This window comes from Varanus komodoensis, unplaced genomic scaffold (genome assembly GCF_004798865.1).
Source record: "Varanus komodoensis strain SLA01 unplaced genomic scaffold, ASM479886v1 scaffold6_2, whole genome shotgun sequence".
NCBI lineage: Eukaryota > Metazoa > Chordata > Lepidosauria > Squamata > Varanidae > Varanus > Varanus komodoensis.
The window spans coordinates 19,027,081-19,048,070 of NW_025336346.1; the positions used below are offsets into that span (position 1 = coordinate 19,027,081).

The 20,990-nt window shown below is 41.1% G+C and overlaps 1 protein-coding gene across 4 annotated transcripts in view; it reads right to left on the reverse strand.

Moving 5' to 3' along the window:
* Positions 1-20,474, reverse strand: part of ABTB1 (ankyrin repeat and BTB domain containing 1) — a 41,779-nt gene extending 21,305 nt beyond the window's left edge. Inside the window, exons 1-8 of one of the 4 annotated variants that reach the window (XM_044451187.1) lie at positions 20,245-20,474; positions 17,567-17,629; positions 15,397-15,452; positions 12,548-12,692; positions 10,762-10,921; positions 8,262-8,307; positions 5,915-6,031; positions 1,359-1,474 (exon numbers count right to left, since the gene is read on the reverse strand). In XM_044451187.1, the coding sequence (XP_044307122.1) occupies positions 1,359-1,474; positions 5,915-6,031; positions 8,262-8,307; positions 10,762-10,921; positions 12,548-12,692; positions 15,397-15,452; positions 17,567-17,629; positions 20,245-20,300 (759 nt within the window). In that variant the 5' untranslated portion in view covers positions 20,301-20,474. The other 3 variants (XM_044451185.1, XM_044451186.1, XM_044451188.1) reach the window with 3 other exon arrangements.
* Positions 20,475-20,990: the final 516 nt, after the last annotated feature.

Sequence of the window (20,990 nt, forward strand, 5' to 3'; positions counted from 1 at the left end):
GTGTGTGTTTAAAATGGTAATGGAATAGATAGGAAGACTGCATATAGCCCAAAAAATGTGCTAAACGTAGCAGCCATCAGAACACTCTATCATTTTCATTATTTGTTCAGAGGTTGTAGGGCAAACAGTTTGTGTTCTGTACCTGTTCACTTTTGAACACTGAAATGTAAACACAAGAACACAACACCCATATACGCATATTAATGACTGTTCTCACAGAAACATGATAACCTGGACTATACTATAACTATAATCTTCTTGCAGGGAATATTATACCTAACCTTTTATTTCAAAAGAACAAAGGGTGAGGGTATTGACTGTCTAATCCAAATTCACATTCCTAACACTAGAAGTTCTAAATGCATACAACAAATGCATATCCTTATGTTTTGGTTTCTCAACTATCACTGGAGGCTAGAAACATTTGAATTTTACAGAAAAACATGAAGATTACTTTTGCTATCACAAACTAAGGCCTATCACAAACTAAAATTATCTGAGCTGGCAATACTAAAAATTGATGCCAAGAATGTGCTTGACCACATTTCCTTTACCTTTCATGAAATATTCATAGAAAGTAAGACAGATTGAGAAGGTTTGGCAATAGCAGGCCAGCAACTTCAGCAAAGGATTCATTCGTCAGGAAAGACCACAGCATTTGGATTCCTCATGAGAAAGACACCTCCTACTTCAGACTAAAAACATCACAAGCATCTGGCCTTTGTAAGTCAGGGGATATTTATGATGGCACAAGATGATTATGCAGTAGGGGAATATCAGAAAGCCAAAGAAAAGGGAAAGGTAAGATCAGTATAGTACTGGAAAATCAAAGACAGAAATCCTTTTCACTAGAGTTTAAGTGTTTTCGGGCAAAAAGGAAGTTAGAACCTTCTATTACTCTTAAAACTATGAAATGCATTTGTATGGTGTATGGTTGCCTTAAGGCTCTTCCTCACCCACTATCCACACTGAAAACTATCAAGGGGAGTGAGCTCCAAAAAGGCAGACACACATCCAATTCATTTCTTTTGGCAGGAACCTCTCTCCCCTCGACCCTCACATGCACTCCCACGCACATTCAGTAGTAGACTTGAAGCACAGAATTATAGTGTGTCTTTCTCACAGTAATGTGCAGACATGAGTTCTGAAGCTTATTATCTACAGGAAGGGAAGGAAGCAGAGAACAACAGAAGACTATCCGGGCACCCTGGAGGTTAGATGCCCTCACTCCATGGGAGCTGGCAAAAATCAACAGCTACCAAATTGCAGCTGCAAGGTTTAAGAAACAGAGCAAAATGAACAAAATGGAAAGGATTCAACTACAAGGATTCAACAAATAAGGGGGAGAAAATTCCTACCCTGAGTTCAGCTGGCAGGGCACAGTCTGCTAGCAGAGCCAGGTCTTCCTGCAGCCGTGAGTTACCTGGGGGCTCAATTGTCAGTACCTTCACACAAGTTCCTGGCTTGGAGGAGACTGAAAAGAACAAAACAAAAAATCCAGCATAAAGAATTCAGAACAGTCTAGGGATGACATCTTGAGAAAAAAAAGTTATCTGGGCATCCTTTGTTTATTTAAAAAAAACCCAAGTTTTTAAACACACAAGTACAACATTTGGTGCCTTCAGACCTTTTGGAAGCAATCCATGACCAGTGCCCATGCCAGCTGGGCCTCATAGAAATTACAATCCAAAACAAACAGAGGTGCCAGTTACATTCAAACATCACAGGATGGTCTAAACTTCCTCTTCAAGGCAAGTATTATGAAGATAAATGATATGGTTGATTTTATGGGTGTAGAGACTACTAAGTGTAACATTTTCCTTTTTCTTCAAAAAGCTATAGTTCTAGAAAAACATGCACCACAGTTTTTCTAAAAGCTCACACACATGAGTGTTAATGGCATCATGTACAGTTAGGCCTTTACTTGGTAACAATTAGCATTTTCTTTATTTGCAGAGAAAAAGCTACAGCTGAAGGATGCCCTTTATCGGGTTCTTAATAGGACAAAAATAGGTAAAGCAGAATCAAGCCCGTTAATCATTCAGCATGGATTTCTGGCCAAGTCACTCTTTTCACACATGCTCTCTCACATGGTAATCAAATCTAGAAATTCTTGAACTTTATAAGAACAAAGCAGTACACATGATAGTGTTCTGGCTAGGTGTGGGGGTTGTGAAGTGTTTGATTCTATTTTAGCCCAGCTCTCACTAGCTGACCATAAGACAATGTCTCTCAACTCTAGCCCACTCTAATCTGCAGTACAGGAAATAATACTGATCTACCTTACCAAGTGGGAGTGAGCAACTTCTGGCCCTCCTTGTTTTTTAGCCTACAACACCCATCATCCTTCACCATTGCCTATGTTGGCTACAACTGATAGGATTTGTAGGCCAGAACATCTGGATTGCCACAATTTGCTCACTCCTTTATAGCATTTTTTAAAGCTTACAGAAGGATTATATGTGGAGTGCTCCGATTACTGAAAAAGGCTAAAGCAGTATGATAATTACACTATAGCTCCCAAAGTTGTTTTAAAGAATAAACCTTTAGCCCCTCTTACTGTAAAGAGAACAAAGAAAAACTGAACATCTCAGATGCTAGCACTCACTCCCACTCTCTGAAGAATTGATCAAAATAAAATGGATAGATTAGGAGTGGATGGGTCCATATTTAAGTTCAAAGGGAACAAAAAGAAACACAACACCATGATAAATGAAACAGTTCCACTGGAAATGGGTCCAATGAAAACACAGCAAATATAGTGGAAGAGATCAGGGAGGAACTTAACACTACTAGCAATACTTAAATCTCTTAAAGGAAGCAACTCTCACACAATTTGTGGACAGTGCCTCAGAGAATATCTGGGTTGGAATAGATTCAGAAATTTGGTAAGCAGATGTGATCATTTAGTGCATGTTTGGATACACACACACACACAGAGTGAGTGAGAGAGAGAGAGAGAAAGAGCGCGCGCACGAGCAAGCGAGCACAGTAAAGCTCCACTCTGTAAACTCTTGCATAATTACAGGCCATTTTAAGAAGCATGACACCTTTAAAAAAGTTGTGATTCTTCTGATGCTATAGATGCTACTCAGCCATTCCTTCTTGCCAAGGAAATTAATTTAAGTATGAATTTCAAATTTATCTGAAAAGAAATAGCAACATGGCCAGAAGTACTCCAGCAAAATTTTGAAGCATTCCTGCAAAATTTTGAAGCATCACATTTAGCAAAACTGTCTTGGTAGCTAGTTGCATAAGCACCAAAGCAGCTCACTGAAGTAAATGCAAGCTGCCTTGGTCAATACTAAATCATGAACTAGACACATGCATTTATGATGCAGCACTAGATCCAACCTGTGATTATTATAGGATTGCCTCCACACACACAACCCAATACATACACAACCTTAGTCTGCCAGTTTTCTGCATGTGGTGTCTTTATTTCAGAGAACATTCTTCAGCTCCTTTGTTAATGCAGACAAACCACATAAGGGGAAAACATTGGTCTTCCGGCAACTACTACAATATATTATTGTTGTTTCTTTAATTTTTATTTCATTTCTATACCAACCCACTGCCTAAGCTCTTTGGGTAGTACTAACTAGTTAGCACTGTAGCAGTTTAGATAGTTCATTAGCTTACACTTGCAAAGTCAGTGGGAAAGAAAAGTTATCCATGTGCTGGTTAACAATTTAATACTGCATCAGAAATAGTGATGGTTTGACAAGCGTGACTCAATGGTTTTAGAACTTCTCTCTACCTCCCCAAAGCTCAGATGACTCACATCATCAGGAGACATAACTGTTCCTGACATTTTACTGATGATCACACTGCACTGACATCTTCTTACCATTCCATTAAAAGGTGGACAAAAGAAAATTACCACAGTACAATATCTTTTTCTCAAAAGGCAACATACCCAATGAGACATGGCCCTGAATGGTAGCTGATTCTAATCCAGATATGCCACAAATTCTAGTGGGGAAAGGACCCTCCAACTACCAGCTGCCCCCACACCGGGCTGACACCTGCCACCTTCTAATTGAGAACAGGCTACATAAAGCCTTTCAAAAGACACCCGATTACTGTCAGCAGATAGTGTAATTATACCTTTTGCCTCTTGAAACTTTCTTTAATTCTAGCAACTTTGTTCCAGCATATAAAAGGCTGGATGCAGGGCGGGTGAAGAGAGAATTTGCTCACATGGTTCCTTCCCACTCCTTCCTTTGTCAGAGGGATTGCTAATTTCTCAATATAAGTCTCAGAAAAAGACATAATCACTCCTTGTTCGTAGGAAAGACATTCCATCTGGGTATGCTATGATGTAAACCAGGGGAAGATACATGTAGGTGACGTAGGTTTTATGGTGCAGAGGTATTCAGGCAATATTGCGCTGTCTGTGAGGTTATGCTGTAGGCAGCTACATTCACATTTCTGTTCACTCATGCAAAAAGCTTCCTTCCGTCATCATATGGTCTCAAGCAATAAGACCCCAGTAAGATTCCCTCAGCAATAAGATCCCATTCATTTTCTAAGATATCAAGAGAATAGCTAGGCCATTGTTTAGAAAAACATGGACAAATCCACTTTCATCCAAAACATAACTAGCCTGCTTTAGTTCTGATCAAATGTCTGGATGAGCAGAAAAACTGGACAAGACATTTAATATTCACACAAAATGTGTTTAACAGTAAAGCACAAAAAGTACACTCTCTTTCTTCAGCAGAAACAGCTAAGTATGGCCTCCATGCCCAGCTCTTAGCCAAATCAAGACAGCATAACTTCCTGCATGCAGTTCTTATGGGATACACTTGACCAGGAATCAATTTTAATTCCTCAAGAATAGCTGAAAAGGAGAATCCAAGGAGTTAAGTCTCTTCCAGATACTTAGATGTTTAAAAACCACAGTAACAGAAACTCAGAAAGAATACCTATCACAGAGTTCAAGAGAAAGCTAAAACATTTAATGAGCAAAGTTAACGAAGCAAAAGGCTTCCTACTAAAAGTGGACATCTACCTCGGACAAAGTGGTATACAAACGCTGGCTTAACAAATGAGTCAGTAAGTCAAGGAGAAACACAGTTTGATCATATTATACAGACTTTAAACCAAAATATAAAATATTTTAATACATTAGAGGCTGGAAATCCAGGAAGGCAATAGGACTAGTGGAGGATAAATGAGTGACAGGCTGCTGAAGAAATGATAGGGAAATTTCAACAAAGCTGGGTGAATTCACTGTGCTGCTCTTCACTGCGTTACAGTGTGGTGTAGTGGTTAAGAGTGCAGGACTGGGACTCAGGAGATACGGGTTCTAGTTTTCACTCAGCCATGAAGCTAACTGGTGACTTTGGGCCAATCACGGACTCTTAGCTTAAGCCACCTCACAGGGTTGTTGTTGTGAGGGTAAGATTGAAAACAGAAGGAGAATTATGTTAGCTGCTTTGAGTTCTTTGGAAGGAAAAACTATAAATACCCATGTTAGACAGACATACTATCTAACAGGGCTAAACCACTACAGGAACCTCATTTTTGCAAAAGCAAAAGGAGAAACTTTTCTCGCTCATGCAAAAGTAGAACTTAAGGTCACTCAATGAATTCAGGACTTGACAAAAGAATGCACACTGTACAAGTAGCATGTGGTATTAATGGCCACAGGACAAGGCAATGGCCATTACCTTTGATAACTTTAGAAGGGGATCAAACAAAATGCTTAACAGATGTTACTATGTTAATACGTTTTAGGTTGTTAACTTCTTGGATTCTGATCTCCAACGTGCAAGGGTAAAGTACAACAAACAATTATTATTACATTTATATTTTGCCATTCAATTAGTGATTCATCAAAACAAAAACAGTGGCTGATTTTCCACTTTCTTATAAACTAGTGTGCCAGTGCAATGGCAGGGCTTACCGAATTCGTACACCTTTTTACATTTCGTTTCCAAGTCATCAATGAGATCCTGGAGCCAACATTGTTTGGCCAATCTTTTGCAGTCATTCACATATTCAACATCTATGTCTAAACGCCCTGGCAAAGAAAAACCAAAACCAGTCACCCTTTAGATCAGCTCCTTTATGTCAGCATTTTGTTGTTCACCAAAGTGCAAAAGCCATTCCTATAAAACAGAGTTGCAAGTTTATACTCCAACACCATCCAGTGGATTAAATGAGAACTGCTCTTAATTTTCTGGAATTCTACTTACACACCTAGTAAAGCTACTGGTCTTGAACCATTTCTAATAACATTTGTCAAAGATACAACCTGACAGAATTCTGTACTTGTAGTTTTGTCTTTTGTATCATTTGTTGTATTATTACTTAAATAGTATTTTAAAAATTTAAGTTTAAACTACAGTAAATCCATTCATAATACATAAATGTACTAAATATAAAAAATACTGATGAACACAACCAGAGAGGATAAGATAGGGAATGTAACATGTAGGTCTATTTCTTCCAAGACCAGACTGAAATCCAAAAATTCTTCTAGGAATTTAACTTAAGTTGTACCTTTATGTTAAAAAGAGGTATAAACATTGCACTTTGCTGTATTTTCCAGCATTTCAAGGATACAGTGTGAAGCTATGTCTTACGGAGCAAAAGAGGGACGATGAGTCATACTCATTCTATGAATGCAGAATACCCAGAAATAATATTGCTGATGAAGGAAAATTCAGCAAAATAATAGTCTTCTATTTATTTATGGTTTTTATAACCTGTTCAATTAACCAGACTGGCTCTCAGAATGTTTTACAAATCAGCAATCTATAAAGCACATCATATGTTACAGAAAATCACAACCAGTTACAATATATCAGAAGATGGTTACAAAGGCTATCACAATAACAGTCAGAGGTAGTAAGATAAAACCAAATTGCACCAGGCCGAGAACTAGTAGAATAAAAACCAATATAAAATCCATAAAGTTAACAGCTGACAGTCCATTAACAATTAAAATGCCAGGAAAATAAAAAGGTTCTAACCTGGCACCAAAATAGGTAAAGAGTCAGTGCCAGCATTATGAAATCAGCACTGGGGAGCTGATCCCATAATGGGGCACCACAGTTGAGAAGGCCCTTCCCCTCATGGCCACCTTCCTTCTTTTAGAGGTGGCTCCCAGAAAAGGACACCCATATATGACCTGAGGGTTCAGGCAGGCACATATGGGAAGAGATGCTCCTTTAGATATCCAGGCCCTAAACCGTTTAGGGCTTTGTACATTAATGTAAGCACCCTGAAGAAGGCCCAAACTTCAACTAGCAGCCAGTATAATTGATAGAGGACAGGGCCTATCAGTCCCTACCTGCCTGCCTCTGTCAGCAGGTGAGTGCCCCTATCCACCAGCCCCATCTTCTGGAATCAGCCAATCAGGTAAGAGTGGGACCACGGTAAAGCAGGGCCTCTAACTCCCAACCCAGCCAGCCTTTCCAGAAGGATAAATGGTATCGAAAGCTTCTGAGCGATCCAGGAGAACCAACAGGGACACCCTCCTCCTGTCTTTCTCCTGGCAAAGGTCAAAACCTGGCCTGAAACCAGATTGAAATGGATCTAGATAATCCGTTTCCTCCAACTGTGCCTGGACCTGCCTGGCCACCACCTGCTCAAGCATCTTGCCCAAAAAGGAAATGGAGCGCACAATGTTACACATGTCTAGAGAAAAGTTCAGTTACACTGAATTCAATGAGACATACTCCCTGGTAAATGTGTATAGGACTGCAACCTTGTATTTTCAAGATGAAGAATTCTGAAATAAAAAGGACAAGTGGCATGCTGCTTTTACAATTAAAAACCAATCAATGGCTGAACTAAACTGCAGCTCTACAACATACCAGAAGAGTGCCGAGGCAGAGTTGGGTCATGAATCCCTGGGAATGTCATGGCCCTTACTGCTGGTTGGGAGATATTTGGAGCAGTAGGGATTGTATGTGTCAAGCTGATTGCTCTGAATTGTTCTTAGAAAGTTACATGCGGTTCCAAACAGTGCTCAGTGGCTCTAATATCACTGCCTTGTTCACCTCTATGCCCTCCTTTCAAGGCTGTTGTTTATATCACCCACCCTTTTTCAGTAACTAATGTATTCCACCAGTTCAGTCATTACAAAAAACCCAAAAAAATATACCCAGACAACCAGGCAAATTCTAATTTTCCGAAAGGAAAATTAAGCACAACATGTACACCTAAGTAAAATGCATTTTCTCAAGGATATAACATTCAAAAGCAGCAAGTATTGTAACAATGCAGCACATAACCAACCCTACCTGTATAGAGGTACTGCAGAAGGGAGCCAAAGGCAGCTGGATTGATCTGTACAAGGAAACGAAAGGAATTATTTACAGAGATTGCACAATGCTATAGTCTGAAACAGACACCCATATTAATAAGAGCTAAATTCTAAGGCCAGCCCTCCCTAACATGGTACTCTCCAAGCGTGCCAGATGACAACTCTCACCATTCCCAGCCTATGGACTGATTTAGTATTTGGTTGGCCAAAGTCCAGATTAATCTCCCCTTTAGTCAACTGACATTTTAAAGAAACTGAAGCTACTCTGGTTAGTAATTTCAGGTTCACCATCTCTGCAAGAAGAGATTGCTGAAAGGACTGCACCATTCAGAGTGAAGATAGAAAAATCATACTTTTGATTGTTCAAGTGTTCTGCAGCAAGTAGAAAACTAGCATAGCGGGGAAAGTGCTGGCTGAGAACTTCTGCCCTTGATGTGCTAGTTTCACTACAGGCTCTTCTTTTTTTTTAATGGCACCCACACTTGCAGTCCCAATGAAGCAGTGCTTCACCTCAGAAGTCTATCTCTGACCTCATTTTGCTGCATACACAGGGCAGGCTTTAGTAGGCCCTGAAACTTTAAGCAAGCATATAAATTAAGCATAAGAAACCTGTACACTGGAACTAGATAATATATGAGGTTTCTGCTTTCAACTGGTTGCCTTTTTTAAATAAGGAGGTAATCTGAATTTGTTTGGAAAGAAGGGTACTCATTTTAAAAAGAAGAGCACAACAGAAGCAAACAGGTAAAGCTGACAGGCCTTAATAGATTTTGTATGTTCAATGCAATGGCTTGGAATTTTGCTATGCAGTATGAACAGCTTTTCCTGACCATTACAGCATGCATGTAATTGGTGCTTATGGCTATAATATTCAACACAGAATATAGAAGGATTATGGATGCTCTGTAATATGCTCCAGCAATGTTATGCTTCTTTAAATTTCAAAACAAAGAGAATTAGAGAGACATATAGAGGATTGGCCTATCAATAGAAACTCCATGTTCAGTGGTAGTGTACCTAATGACAATTGGACAAACCAGCAATTCGCACAGAAGGAGCAAGCAAGTGAATTCACCACCTCCTTCCTGCTCTCCTTTGAATCAGCCTTTCAAAACAATCCAGGAATACCCTGCTCCTAAACAGCAGCAAACCTTACATTAAAACTCTGGACGGTTTCACCCTAAATAACCCAGAGTACCAGGCGCTCTCTCTTTCCCTCTGGCTGTATTCACACACAACAAAAAGCCATGGCAGGAATGGCTTGTCCTGTGCGAATACCAGAAGCATGGTGAAATGTCACACATTTGGTTACCATCACCACAGAGAATCAACTGTGTGTTCTAAGGTTTCCACATTCCAGCATTCCTTCTGTGTGAATTACAATGTTTTTCCATGGTTTTCCCATCTTGGCCAGCGAACTTAGGAGGAAGAGTAGCCACCATTTTCTGCTGCCCCGTCTGCCTAGTAACAGTTGAGCTGCTGGTGGACGGGTCACTGATTAGTGGTCTCCATGCCCCCATCCCCCTCTTGGCATGCACTCCCCAGTGCCCCGCCTCTCATGCATGTAAGAAGTGAGGACACAGGGGCAGAGCACAAGTGTCATGAGAGCGGCACGGTCATTCCCCTGACCTCTGGACCTCTTCTGAGGGACAGGCCCCCACGAGGCAGCAGCCAGCACTGCTGTGCAAGGCGCAGGTCCCAGTGACCTGACCAGGCAGAGCGTGGCAAGGCAAGCATGGTGGCAAGTGGTGAGGGGAAAAGTAACAGAGCAAAGAGGTGAGGAGGATGAGGAGCAGTCATGGCAGCAGCAGGGCAGCCAAGCCCTGGAGAGCATGCATGAGCCAGGAGAACGGGGAGCACCTCCAGCAGCAGCAACTGTGGGGGCAGCCATGCCTGGCACCCCTGCCTGGTCACTGCTCTGCTGCCCCAGTGGAGCCACCATCCTACTCTAATGAGAAAATGTGAGCGCTGTGAAACAGCAAGGAAAAGAAGTGGCTGATGGCTGAGAATATGTCCAAGGGAGCACGCGGGCCAATGTGGAAGAGGCAGGCAATGCATGCAGGAGCAATGCACTCCGGGATGGATTCCCAGCCATGGGTAGCCAATGGAATGTGTGCCGCCATTTGGAGGCACACAGAAATTATTCGTGAGTCGTTACCTTGCCAGTGTGCGTACACAGGACACAAGGTAAACAAGGCAACTTCATGGAACTTCTTAGCTTTATGTGCGAACAGCCCCCATCCCTATGTTTATGTGGGTGTATGCATATATATCTATGTAAGATTGAATTCAGTGCTGACCATTTGCTAGTTGAATACAGAAAACTGGATGAGCTAATTCCCTTCCCTGCTGTAGGCGCTTTGTGCCCTCTTGCAGGCCCTTTGCATCGTATCAGTCATTAACCTCTGGCTAATGGCAGCTACAGAAGCATCAACAGCAGACACATTCTTCAAAAATCAAAGCGTGGATCTCCTCACCAGTGGATGCTTGAGCACTATGACATTCTTCCCTTTCCACTTGCTCTCAAACATTTCTGCAAAATATGCACTTCGGGCACCAAGTATGCAGCGATGGGCACAGAAAGATTTCCCATGGACAATAAAGACAATGTCACTTTGGTAGCCCTGTTCCAGAAGCCTAGAAAGAAATTCAGGAGAAAAAAAATCTGTTGAATAGTCAGAAAACTGTAGAGAGAAAAAAATGGAACACGCAGTCAGATGCTCCACTTTCTAAGAAGAATCAATGTAAATTAGCATATTCTTTCAACATTTAAAGACACCTTCAGCAAGTTTCCCCAGGACAATTGCAGCGGAGGGGGGTGTTGCACATCCTAACAATCTACCCTGAAGATAAGCTACAAAGGGAGGGCTGTTCCTGAAACAATCCATGTTGCACCTGATATCTGAATATGTTCACATATGCAAGACTCACCTTGGTAGCTCTGTCAAGAAACCCCTTTTAAAAGGAACTGGAGTTTTGACAGCTAGCTATTAAAGCTCTGTGCTCCTGTAAAAGGGGTGGCTTGCAGTCTTTCATTTTCTCCAGCCTTCTGAATTTCAATAAACAGTGAAAAAGAAAAATGATGAGAAGCAGGTCCAAAAGAAGCCGAACCTCTAGACTAACTGTCTTTTATGAGCAAAGATCATACACAGTTTTGGTTCCTCTCTACAGCTCACCTTCTGACAGGTGCCAAAGAGAAAATAAGTGAAAAATAAAGCTCTCTGCAGCCTCTCTGGATCAGTCAGGGCCAATGGTGTGTGCCTCCTCCGTTTTGACAGCAGACACCCCATAGGACATTGTCTGGGTAACACCATTTTAGACCCACCCAGGCCCGACTAAATAATTAATTAAAAACATTCAAAAACATTTGTGCATACTCCTTGTTCTTTTTTTAAAATAAAAGTGCTGATGAACGTGCAACTGCCCCCTCTAATGGGCTGCTTGGGGGATTTGAAGGGACTGTCACCAGCTATCAGAGAAAACAAACCAAAGAGCGGGGAGGAAAGTGGGGGAACAGCTGCAGTGGCCACAAAATGGTTCACAATTGCAGCAGGGACACCAACCCACTAGCAGGCGCTCCACTATGCCACTTGCGTACTGGTGGGAAAGCTGGTGCTGGCCAAGGATGGTGCAGCAAGAGTAGCAAGGGGATCTTGCTGCTCTTGGTAAGTGGCTTGCTAGTCACTTTCCACAGCCCACAGAGGGTACACCTGCCTGGATCTGAATGGCACAACAACCCATCATGGGTTAACAAATTCAGCAACACACCGTGGGTTGTTCAGGTGGTTTTTTGCCCACAAGCAAGCCACCCCATGGGAATTGCTCCAGGTTCAGCGAAAACAACAAAACACCATGGCCCACTGCCCATGATGAATTGTCATTATCACATAAACCATGTATTTTCAACAACACCAAATAACCAAGCATATCAATTAAACCCAAATACAACAAACATATCCGTGTAACAGCTGCAGACTAAATAGCAGCAATGGCTCTGGACTCAGAAACAAACAGGCAGCCAGAATTGGAGTACTAAAACTCCATCTGGCTAAACCAGTTAAAATTCTTACTGCCATGTTCTGCACTAACCAAAGCTTTTGAATCATCCCTCAGACCAACTTCAGGTATTACGCCTTACAATAATAAAGACAAGAGACCATTCATTCCAGGCAGTAACATGAAAGATGGAGTCAAACCCTGCCTCAGCTCACAAGTCAACAATGAAGACAGCCATCCTCCCAACAACAGGATACATCTCCTCACCGTTGCAGGAAGACATCATAGTAGTCCCTCTTCATGCACTTTGCTGTGATCTGCTTGTATTCCTTCAGCACCCGCCGGATAGCATCACTCAAGGCCCCATATAAACAGCGCTCCCCATCAAAGGTGTTTGCTTCACATTTTGCACCTGTAAATAAAGCCATATTTATGATTTGCCCTATCACACATACTATATAAAATGCAACTTTCTGCAAAAAACAAAGAAACAAACAGTAAAAACCACCCTCACCCCAATAAATATCCAGACCTCAATGTTAGCACTTTGGTGAGTTCTTCAGATCCCAACACAGGTCATCACGTAAAGTAAAACTTAATAATCAATCCCTGTCTGGTACAGCTGCCAAGTTGCTCAGTTAGCAAAAACTGCTGAATAATTCTACCATCAGCTTCAATACAATTTACAATATTTCCCAGAGAAAGTTCCTGTTACATTCATAAAGAAAGAGATGAAATATTTTATTAAAATGCAAATTAGAACATGCTTGTAAAATCCCCTGTAAATGAAAATAGGACTCAAAACACAGTGGCAGGTAAAGGCATACCCACTGGGTCCTTAGACATGCTGTCTAGAGTTGCACTATCTTACAAGAATATCTGAGAATGACCTGGTTGATAAAACAAAAACAAAACCCTAACTCACGTTATGTTAACCCATGGATTGTTATCTTTTGGGTTGTCATGATGTGAAAACCCATCCACACTAATTAACCATGATTTAAACAGTGAAAAACCCAGAAAGAGAACCAACAATTTGTTGTCAGGTTGTGCCCTCTCGATTGTTTAAATCATACACTGACATTACATTTGAACACAGAACAGCAGGTTGTTTCTTGGGATGCTTTACCAGGCTACTGAGGATGAGCACGTAAGAGCAGAAGAGAGTGGGGGTAAAGAACACTAGCTGGTTTCCTGTGTACTAAAAAGCCACAAAAACATCTAAGATTCAGTGTAGGGAGCAGGCAAAAGAAGAGGGAAACAATCTAGAGAATGAGGGGGAAATGGTTTCTTTAATCAACTATCAGACAAACCCTCGGAAGGGAAACAAGCAATTAAGTTAAATAAGCATTGTGTATGAACCAAGTCCAAATCACTTTACAAAAAGAACACTAGAGATTCGGGAAAGAAATTGATAGTCATTTATTTATTTATTGCTTTTATATGCCATTCAACAGCCATACAGGGCTCCCAGAATGGTTTTTTTTAAAGCACTACTTAAATAGATGTTCATAATTACATCATATAACAATTACAATAAAAACAATAAACATAATTACGGAGGATCATTTTAAATATATCTAAAAATCTCTCTAAAAAGTCTCTAAAAATCTCTCAGCTGCCAACCTACCCACCTCTTGTCCTCATATTAACAGTGGCCATGCATAACTCTGCTTGACCTAACAATAATATTAAATATAAATAATTAAATAAATTCAAATAATTAAATTCTTAACTACTATGAAAAATTCAATTAAATTGATCACTCCAAAATGAATAAAAATAACAAAATAACTAGCTCATAAAAGTAGTTATTCCATAACAGGCACCATACCCTAAAATATAAAAGTAAAACATTCTAACCATTAAAACATTAAGAAAATAACAAGGTCTTGGTCCAGTGCCAAAAAGTATGGCATGTCAGCACCAGGTAACCTCTCTGGAGAGCTGGTTCCATAATCAAGGCACCACAACAAAGAAAACTCTCTACTCGATAGCTGTCCTCCTTACTTCTCGGAAGGACAGTTCCCAAAAGATGACCTCCACCATTGATATTAAGGGTCGGGAAGGTATATTATGTAAACCGTCCTGAGGTTCTTGCAAAGGACGGCATACAAATATCTTAAAGAAAGAAAGAAAGAAAGGAAGGAAGGAAGGAAGGAAGGAAGGAAGGAAGGAAGGAAGGAAGGAAAGTGACTGTCTCAGCAGAATATACTTTAGATGTATTTCTCAGGTTATAAACGTCTCGGTTAGAAACAACCCGCAATTATAGACACGCAGAGTGCCATAAACCCTATATAAATATCTCTAATGAAAAGCCGTGAATATCTCTAGGGAACTATATGATGCATTTGGTGATGTGTGATCAGTAGCTGCAGAGTTCCCTAGAGATAGCCACATCTTTTTGCTAGAGATAGACTGGATGTTTGATAGCCTTGATGTTGATAGCTTAGAGAGAACTCTAAGCCAAAGCAACTACTATGAATTTCTAATACTCACTCAACAGAATGGTGGATGCTACTGATTTACACTGTGTTTTAGGGAGGATTGAATTCTTCCAGAAATGCTGGAAAAACTAGATTTCCATCTAGTCCAGTTTACCCATGAACTTCTGGACTGCTACAATAGGAACAGACGTAGAAAGTCTTTTAAAAAAGCAGAACTATTATCACCAATGAATCCTAATTTATATATGTTGATTTTTATAATGAAAAATTGGCACATTCAGTAACTATGTTAGTTCATGATGTTTTATGAAACATTCTGTCCATTTTATGCCAGAAAATCCCATCAAGCAAACTAGATTAAGAAACTAGTGCCAACATCTCAAAACTGCCAACATCCTGTTTTACTTTCACGCTAGGATCTGAAAAAGCTAATCATGTATTGGCCTAAGACACAAGAAAAGGTCTTCACTGGGAAAAACATTCAAGCTGCTGAACCATCAGAACCAAGAGATTCCATTCTCAACACAATTATGTATATAGTCTTTCATCAGCACCAAGACTATACATTGCCTTTAATGTGATGCAGTTTCACATAGATAATTCTAGAAACACACAAAAGTGACCACATATATTGGACAGTCTTCAGAAGAAGGAAGATGTTGAACTTACCATTGGCCAGAAGGTACTGAACAAGCTCTTCATGTCCACAGAGACAAGCATAATACCTGTTAAGAAAAGCAAAGAGATTGAAAACATACCTGCAGAAATGAAAACTTCACTAAATGATTGACTGTATTATGATCCCCAAGAGTCCAACTTTGCAAGGTAACAGAGGTCCTAGATCCAGCAGTTTTAGAGATGCGATGCTTGAATAAATATTAGAGGGCTGGGAGACCTTTTTTCAGGACACCTTCCGACCTGAGGGGCTCATCTTCCGATGTCATATCTTTTTGCCTTTTGGTACTAGGGTTTTCATGGCAAAGATAATGGAGTGGGTTGCCATTTCCTTCTCCAGTGGATCACATTTTGTCAGAGCTCTCTGCTATGACCTGTCCATCTTGGGTGACCCTGCACGGCATAGCTCATAGCTTCATTGAGCTACGCAAGCCCCTTCGCCACGACAAGGCAGTGATCCATGAAGGAGTCCAGGTCTTTACATATTCTCATTTTTTTCAGTTGTAACAATGAGCCAAAGGGCTCCTTCCTAACTTTCTCTTCCTAAGGACTACAAAATAGCCCAAGATAACACTTTTGCAACACGCAAGTAGAAAACAATGTTAGAAAAGAATCTGAGCAAGGCAAATAGCAAAGCACTTGTAAACTGCTCCATAAGATTATTTGTCTAGCATTCATCACCAACTATTTATTGCTGCACTTGCTTATCTTTTAAAGGGCATGAAAAGAAAAAAAAAGAGCCACCTCAATCATGACCACACAAGAGATTCAAAAAATCAAACAAAAATTATGTTTCAGCTCATATTTGCTCTTGGCTTTATCCCAAAGTCACAGGCATTCAGTAGTAATTTTTATCTTCCTATATCACATTACTATGCAGTTTAGTTTTCTATATATATAAAAGACAGTAACTGGGTTCTAGCACAAGCTAGGAAGACCACAAAAGTGGCGTGATGCAAATAAAAGGGTGGAACTATGAAAACAGAGCTGCCTTTGTTCTCAACAAGATGCTACATAAGCCACAACTGGGGGAAAGAGGATACAATGAAATATGCAGTGCTGTATTGATCTGCTATGCATCACCAATAGGAATCCTAGGAATCCTATCTGTTAATTTAATAATTAGTAGTATTTAGATGAGCTGAGGAAGGCTGTCATGGATAGGACAATTTGGGATCATTCATTTATAAGGTCACCATAAGTCAGAAACAACTTGATGGCACATAACAACAACAGTATTTAGAACCAGTTCTATCAGTGCATGATTCCAGAGCAGCTTACATAAACAAGATGTTTAAACGGCTTAAGAGTAGTAACTGTCATGCAAAACAACACAATTATGGCCTAGAGGATGACATTTGAACACCTGCGTGAATAAAAAGGCCTCTACCTGTTACTGGAAAGACAGTTATGTGATTGCCATCAACCTCCCTGGGGAAGGCAGTGAAGAATTGGGCTGCCACAATGATAAAGGCCCTTTTCCCAATCTCTATGAACTTCAGTTCAGAGAATGAGCTAACCCAGAAGGCCCCTAACAATTACCAGAGTATACTATAAAGTTCATGCAGGAGAATGCAGCCTTCCACACATCCAGGGCCTAAGTTTATTGCTCTGAAGGCAAAATCCAACACCTTGAATTTTTCCAGTAACAGTCTAGTGAATAATGCAATGGTTTAAGGATTGATTCCCCTGTACATCATCATAAGTAAATGCTATGCAATGCCAGAGAGATCCATGTGCTATGCTGCCTGCTAGGGCACGACTTTTGATTTTCAACCTGTTTGCAAGCTTCCCAGAAGCATCTTGCTGGCCACTTTTTGAGATGAAATAATCGACTAGATGGACCTTTGCCTCAATCCAGTCAGACTTTTCTAAGCACATTACTGAAATACATAATCACACCAAAGTGGTGGTAGGAGTTCCAATGCTACCTAGTTAAGTCTTCCAAATTAGGAACTTTATTTCTATTAGTAAAAGAAATCGTCAACTGTGTTATCTGAGAGAGAGTGCTAAGAGCACCATGTAAGAACATGATACAAGATTTTTTTGTAAAGAGTATCCAGTGAGATGGGGAAATACAGTAAAGCTTGAAAGAACATGGTGTTTCTAAAAATCCTGTATAAGTTACCAAACAACATGTGTGTCTCAAGACCACAGAACTTACAAAGGAGTACTGTCCCATTTATCTCGGACATTGATTTCAACATCTCTCTGTTCAAGAAGGTATCTGAAAGAGGAACAAAGGGACAGCTTTAACTCAAGAATTCATCCAACTCCTATCACAGGTTCAGCACACATTTTTATTTTTGTTTTAAAGTGCTGTCATGGAAATTGTCCCAGACAGGCCTGGGAGTGCCCATGCAAAAGCAACATGGGGACTTTTCTTTTTTTCCTGTATTAATCCTCTTCCTCTTCTCACCCAAAACCAATAAACGAATCCTCTTCATTTTAGTTTTTGCAATTTGCTCTTCTACATAACTATTCTGGTTATGTAGCACATATTTAACCTGTTTTTTTCATAGTGACTGACAAAATCCCCATAAATTGCTATGTTCTACAGCATGGTTAAACACCATCAATTATATGGTGAACCAATAATGTACAAATAGACAATTTGAACACAATATTAAGGGAAAAGTCAGGTGCTGTTTCTGTTTTGTTGCCTGGAAACAAAAGAGAGAGCTAACATGGTAAGTGCTTACAGTTTTGGGCCAGGACTAGGGATGATGTACACATGGCTCATTATCTTTCAGTCTAGCCCATCTCAAAGAGAAATTGCAAGAATAAGTGTGGCTGGCGGGGAGGGGAAACTCTGAGCTCCAGGGAGGAAAAGTATGAATGAAATGTAGGAAACATGAGCAAAACCAGCCATGGTAGAGATTTGAAGGGAACTAGTTGATGTTTGAGGCTAGGCTATTATCCCTCTTTACTTAATGTGTGGTCACATAGACACAAAGCACAGAAAAGGCCTTTCATGAGTAGCCACCTGCCAGATGTGGAGGAACTCACAGAAGGCCTCAGATGTATATTTCTACTGGTTAATTGCATTCTGGTTTAAACGGATGCACAGGTTTTACAAGTTCCAAAGACTGATATTAAAATTAATTGATACCCTGCCAGTGTTCGTTATTGACTTAACACTTCACATTGAAAAGGTATGCTGCAATCAATATTAGTTTAGTGATTGGTGCTGCCTATCATGCAAATGAGTATGTAGTGTTATAATCGTGTTATGAAATGAGAACTGATAATAAATGGTTCATACTATGCTGATATGTGTTTATTCTTGCTATAATAAAAGTTATCGGTTTGTTTCTGTATGTTTTGACATTTGGTGGCAGTGTTGTATTCACACACCGTCATGGGAAAACCAGCATACAAATTAGAGTTAAACGCAACAAGAAGTTAAAATAAATATATTTTATTCTGACAAAAGGTGGAATAGCTTTACAAATTCTTAAAAGAACATTTATCCTTCTATATGTCTGTTTTTCATGTCCTGGTTCTCTGGTGATATCTGAAGTTGTCAGCTGTTTCAGGATATGAAACTGAGCTGATAGCCAGGAAGATGTTGTTTTTCTTTTAAAAACATTTCAAGAACTGGGGACTTCTTCATGACAGACATGAAGCAACATGGTAACAGTCATATTACTAGCAAATCATAGTGGCTTTGGGAAGGAAAGTAGGCAAATTTAGGCAAGGTAAAGTACTAGTAAACATAATGAAAATATCATTCTTTTCTAGCATGCAGGAATTTTCTTTAAGATATTAAAAGTGCAAACCTATGCAGTCAGATAGAAAAATGTCCTACACCTTGTAGGATTTTTATTTAAAGTCTGAGCCTGCATGGAATTGCATCCTAAACTAATACATTAGAGCTGTTTGTCACTGTGCAACATATCCTTTATGTTCCATATTAAAAACACTGTATTACTTCTTTTGCTCACCAAAACATTATATGCAATTATATATTACACATGCCCAGGATTTTGTTTTAAGAAGGAGGTATAATATGTCTTGTAAATAAGCCTATAAAACAGAGGGTCAAAAAGTCCTGCTGCTCTTCCAGCAGCCCACTGCAAGCCTATGTCTGTGGTGGGGGATATTTCCCTCCACTGATAGTCCTCTTCATTTCACTGTAAAGCAAAGAAAAACACTATTCTGCCAGGCTGCTCATTCACCTGTACAAAATACCATGCACTCACTAATATCCAATCCTTTGTTGAATACTGCTATCTGGCAATCCTTAAATACAATCCTTAAAAGCTGGCATCATGTACATAACATAGCTTGTCCAGTAGGAAAAAAATCAGGAAAAAGTATAAAATGTTGGGAATAAGTAGCACAGAGCGAACATCAGAAGCAGTAGGAAAATGCAGGGGTTTTTTTCCCTTTTAAGCCTAAACATGTGGGTTTGAGTTGGCTGGCCCTATGGAACGACATTCTGCATAGGTGCAGTGCTGTCTTGCCCATCTCATTTACATACGTGCCAATAATGTTTCACTTTGTTGCTCAATTTTACTATACAAACCACTTTCAGAACATTCGGTTGCTGAAAAGCAGCATGCAACTGTTTGAGATAAATAATAAAACAGAAGAGTGAGAACTCAGGGGTCATACCGACCCTCTCTACAGCCCCAAACTTCTACCCCTTCCAATCGGTTAGTCTCCAAGCGTTACCCACCTACACGGGGCCACCATGTATTTTTAAGCTCCTAAGCGCCAACCTGTGTATGTCCTTCCAGAGCCCGACACCACCCTGACAACTTTCAGCCCAGGAGAGAAGGCCGCTCGCCTCCTCGGAGGCCCCGAAGCCCCCCTCCACCGCCCCCAGGGCCTCACCGCACTCGGCAAACATCGCCCTTTTTGCAGCTGGTGAAGAGGTCGCTGGTGTCCATGGCCCGGCGGCGGAAGGCACCGCATTGACCCGGCCTGGAAGAGCGAGCGAGGAAGGTTTAGTGGGGGCAGCAGGCCGAGCCTGGAGAGGGCAGCCCGGAAGAGTCGGCTTCGGTTGTAAACACAGCGGCGCGGGAAGGCTGGCCCTGCTCTCGTCTCCCCGCCCTTGCTGGGACACGGCAGCGCGCGCGCCCGCCCCGCTCGCCGTCCCCTCGCCCTGGAACGGCGGGCGCGCTCTCGAGCTGCAGGGGGCGGTGAGAGGCGCGCGGGCACGGCTGCTCTGCGTCGCCCGCCCCTTTCGTGCCAGGCCAACCAGGTCCAATGACGCTCAGTTGTGGGCAGGCTGGCCGAACGCTGCAGCTGCTCTGCCCGCGCACGCGCGGAGCTCCCGGGGCGGGCGCCACTTCGTTTGCACCATGGAGGGAGGCGCTGGCTGCTTAATCCGCAGGAGGTTGAGTTCCCTGTTCCAGAACTACACAAACGAGGATGAGCATCTCCGTGCTTTGCCTTCATGGACGGATTGGAAAAGGAGAATTCTAGGAGGCTTTCCAAGCCGCCTGGAAGCTTTTTTTCTGACCCGGAACCTTGAATCCAGTTACACTGGAATGTAGAAAAAAGCGAGGCTCGGCTGACAGCTAGGCCTTTATCAACGGATGGGGCTTCCCGGTTATCTGTGATGCCATGCTTTGTTT